General features: G+C 42.3%; 1 protein-coding gene across 1 annotated transcript; it reads left to right on the top strand.

The window, feature by feature from the left end:
- The first annotated feature begins 323 nt into the window (after positions 1–323).
- Positions 324–3602, top strand: LOC110708853 (uncharacterized mitochondrial protein AtMg00810-like). The gene is made up of 4 exons (XM_021887078.1): positions 324–565; positions 659–845; positions 3270–3350; positions 3594–3602. Exons 1-4 carry the CDS (start codon positions 324–326, stop codon positions 3600–3602), a joined length of 519 nt encoding a protein of 172 aa, XP_021742770.1.
- The last annotated feature ends 521 nt before the right edge of the window (positions 3603–4123 follow it).

Below are 4123 nucleotides of genomic sequence, written 5' to 3'. Positions count from 1 at the left end.
AATCCCTGTATGGACTTAAACAAGCTCCACGTTAATGGTTTGCCAAGCTTGCAGAGGCCTTGAAATCATTCCAGTACACTCAGTCAAAAGCTGACTACTCCCTCTTTACCAGGCAATCAAGAAGTAGTTTTGTTATTGTCCTCATCTATGTTGATTACCTGTTGATTGCAGGAAATAATCAACAAGAGATTGTTAGTCTGAAGGCTCTTCTTTTAAAGAAGTTCAAAATGAAAGACCTTAGAAAACTGAGGGATTTTCTGGGCCTGGAAATTGAACACTCAGAATCAGGGATATTTGTATCTCAAAAGAAGTATGCTTAGGACATGATCAAAGAGTTTGGACTTGCAAAAGCCACACCAGTGAAAGTGCTTATGGACACTCATACTAAGCTGACACCTAGTTTGGGTGATCCTCTCCCTGATGCAGAAATCTATCAAAGATTGGTGGGAAAATTATTGTACTTAACTGTAACAAGACCTGACATCAGCTTTGCAGTTCAAGTTCTGGCCCAATTCATGCAAGCTCCAACCACAGCTCACCTGCAAGCAACCAAGAGAGTACTGAGGTATCTTTTGAAATTGTCCCAGCAAAGGCATTCTGCTAGCCAGTGAAACTGCTGCCATACTCACAGTGTTTAAGCTGGCTGTCCAGTCACAAGGAGGTCTACTACAGGATACTGCATTCTGTTGGGGGATTCACCAGTGTCATGGAAAGCTAAGAAACAGTCACTGGTAGCTAGGTCTTCAGCTGAAGCAGAGTACAGAGCAATGGCTCTTACCATCTGTGAAGTGACTTGGCTAAATTATTTGCTGAGAGACTTGGGCATCAAAAATCTTGGGCCTACTGTAGGCGTCGCTCGAAGTGCGCCTACGTTAAGCATGTGTGAATATGCTTGGTACTCATAGGAAGTGGGAATTGACATATACGATTAGGGACAAGGAAAGTAGGGAGCCGCCAACAAGTTTTTAAGGAACTTGTAAACCGTTCACGGATCATTAAAGGCAACCACGATAAAGGGACAACGATAGGCAACAACGATTGACCCGTGAAGGTTACACCCCATTCATAATCCATGAGATTACTAACTACATATGGTTCAGAACCACGAAAGGAGGATCGGGGATGATGGTACAAAGTGAGTCATAGAGTCACATTCGCCCGTATTGGCCTCTACTCGATTCTTATAGAGAAAAGTGATTCCTGTGATCTCAAAGGCATACAAACAAAAATTCAATTTGCTATAATCTATTATTAAGCTAAATTGGTTAAATATTAATGCAACACATAATTCTAAAATATTAGTGATCACTTGATTAAACAATAAGATTAAAAAGGAACCTAAACCGGTTGTCCAAATTATCTTATTAGGCGTGATTTTCAATTACATATTCCCTTTAACATGCAATATAGTGATCATAAAAATAATAGAATAAACATTAATATTGGAAGCAATCTAACCATAATATCGTTAGTCAAATTAAATATAAAATAACCTAATCATGATGCTAGCAACAAGAATAAAAATAAGAGTAATTAAATGATTAACTACTCACTTTTCGCATTTCCTTGAATTGCTACATCATGAATAAATTGTTAGTAACTTCAATAAAAATATAAATTAAATTGAAACAGTTCCAGGTATGAATCCAAGGGTTCTGCTGGGTAAGTTGGGTCCCGTCAACAACCTACACATGGTAGCACACGTAAACTGCCCTCGGGGGTGGCTCGAGAAACCCCCCTCCGAAGCTTAAGTTAGCGAGTGTTTAGAGAGAGAAAGTGTACTTAGAGAGGTATAGAAAGTGTAATAACTTGAGTGTCTAACCTCTTTTCCGTTGTACTTTACCCTCTATTTATAGGCGTACTATCTCCTTCGTGGAGAGCTTAGCCTGGTCAGCCCTGCGGGCTAACTCTGCCAGGCTGACGAGCCCTCCTTTAGTCGCTTATTCAGCGGTGAGTGCGCACCCTGGGGGCTGGGCGATAGTTCAGCGGGAGCTATCCTATACAACTAGCCCCTCAAGAGATTGTATAAGGTCACTCATGCCGACTCTTTGCCTGTAAGAACGTTCTTCTCAACTGAGCCCAGCTGGAAGGAATAGTTCAGCAGGAGCTATCCCCTACAACTAGCCCCTCAAGAGATGGCGTGAGGTTCTTTCATGCCAGCTGTTCTGAGCGTGTAGCCTTATCGGCTCTGACTCAACGGGTCGTCTGACTGAAATAACCTGCCTACTCCTAGCCCCTCAAGTCTCTAGGGTGTTGAGGCGCCCTGGAGACTTGGGAGGTCAGGCATTGCTATTGATGAGTCCGTTGTATGGTGACATTGCTATTGCTTGTATGGTGACATTGGTTCTAAACTTAAGAAATGACAAGCTCGCAGAGAGGAATTTCGATCACTCTTGCTGAAGTCTGAGAAATGACGAGCTTGCAAAGAGGATTTTCGATCACTCCCGAATAAGTCTGAGAAATGACGAGCTTGCAGAGAGGATTTTCGATCACTCCCGCTGAAGTCTGAGAAATGACGAGCTTGCAGAGAGGATTTTCGATCACTCCCGCTGAAGTTTGAGAAATGACGAGCTTGCAGAGAGGATTTTTGATCACTCCCGCTGAAGTCTAAGAAATGACGAGCTTGCAGAGAGGATTTTCGATCACTCCTGCTGAAGTCTGAGAAATGACGAGCTTGCAGAGAGGATTTTCGATCACTCCCGCTGAAGTCTGAGAAATGACGAGCTTGCAAAGAGGATGTTCGATCACTCCCGCTGAAGTCTGAGAAATGACGAGCTTGCAGAGAGGATTTTCGATCACTCCCGCTGAAGTGCTCTCTTCTAAAAAAAAATGTTATTTTATATATATATATATATATATTTTTTATTTTTATTTTTATATTTTTTATGTTTGAGGCGGGAATCTCATTTGCATGAGTGGGACACGTGTCAGCAATCCGGGCTGTCAGTTTGATTTTACTGAAGTGACATGGCGGTTTGGCTTTGCCTTGTGTCTAACTGCCCATTTACTCCATATTAATTTCACTGTCCCCCTTTTTCACTTATTTCTTTTACGCCTCCAATTTTTCATCTTCCCTCTTCGTCACTTAGGCATTTTGAAATTTTCGCTCTTTGCTCTTCCTCTGTCAAGCGTCTCTGATCCTCCATTGTTGTGGTAAGTTGTTGCTTCTTCGTCTTTATTTTTGTCCTGACTTTCGCTTTACTTGCTTTCTCTCCTTTAATTTTTGCTCTTTTGTTAACTTTTTCCTTCTTTGTACTTCTTAATTGTAGATTCAGACTTTTGTCTTGCTTTGGCTTTTATCTCCGCCATTGTTGTTGTACTCTGTTGCTTCTGCAACTTTTTTCTTAAAGGTACTTAATTTGTACCTTTTGTTGTTTGTATTTTCCCAATTTTGCTTCTTTTTACTTTTTCTTTGCAAGATTGTGCCTTTTGATTCTTCCCAATTGTCGCTATTCCCATTTCTTCTCTTTTGTTGTTGTATTTGCATTCTTGGCTTTTTTCTACTTATTCCTTCATTGTTTCTACACTGATTCTTTGATTTTCTCGTGCCCCATTGCTTTTTCCTTCCTTTACGGGCCTGTATTCCCTTGTAGATTTCATAATGTCTGACGCCTCTGATAGTCAGAATATGAGTGAGCCTCAAACGGCCACATGATCGGATTCTTCCTCTTCCCGATCTTCTTTTTCAGGTGAGCGTCCTGCGCGCACTTCTCCTATTTCTCATACTCCTTTACAAACTGTTATGCCTCCTAACCTTCCCCCCCACTGCGAGCGGGATGGGTACTGCTGCGACTCCTGCTGCTGCGTCTGGGTCAGGCAGTAGTCGTCTCGCTGAGGGTAGTGCATTTCGCCCTTTCCAGTGTATACCCCCTCCTGATTTCTTTGATCCTTACTATGAGCGTGTGCTTACGCTGGATGGGGTTCCCTTATCCCATCTTACTCGCCTCAGGTTGCGCGCAATGCGCCATAAAATGCTGGTTGATGTTGTTAAGGCCAATCCCCTTGATGTGTCTCTTGTTAGCCCCATTCCCCATGTTCAGCCTTTAAACAGTTTTGCTTGGCTTGATGACATGGCGGACATGCATTGGTTTGATCTTTATGTAGTGTGCGGTGGGAATACTAG

The sequence above is a fragment of the Chenopodium quinoa genome, unplaced genomic scaffold (genome assembly GCF_001683475.1).
Source record: "Chenopodium quinoa cultivar QQ74 unplaced genomic scaffold, ASM168347v1, whole genome shotgun sequence".
In the NCBI taxonomy this organism is placed as follows: Eukaryota; Viridiplantae; Streptophyta; class Magnoliopsida; order Caryophyllales; family Amaranthaceae; genus Chenopodium; species Chenopodium quinoa.
This window is presented reverse-complemented; position numbering and strand designations above follow the sequence as displayed.

What these genes read in the sequence shown, in the direction of transcription:
- LOC110708853 (XM_021887078.1), top strand. Translation starts at nt 324, where the DNA reads ATGATCAAAGAGTTTGGACTTGCAAAAGCCACACCAGTGAAAGTGCTT. An exon ending in GCAACCAAGAGAGTACTGAG is followed by an intron (nt 566 to 658) that starts GTATCTTTTGAA and finishes TCCAGTCACAAG; the next exon opens with GAGGTCTACTACAGGATACT. An exon ending in TCAAAAATCTTGGGCCTACT is followed by an intron (nt 846 to 3,269) that starts GTAGGCGTCGCT and finishes TCTTAATTGTAG; the next exon opens with ATTCAGACTTTTGTCTTGCT.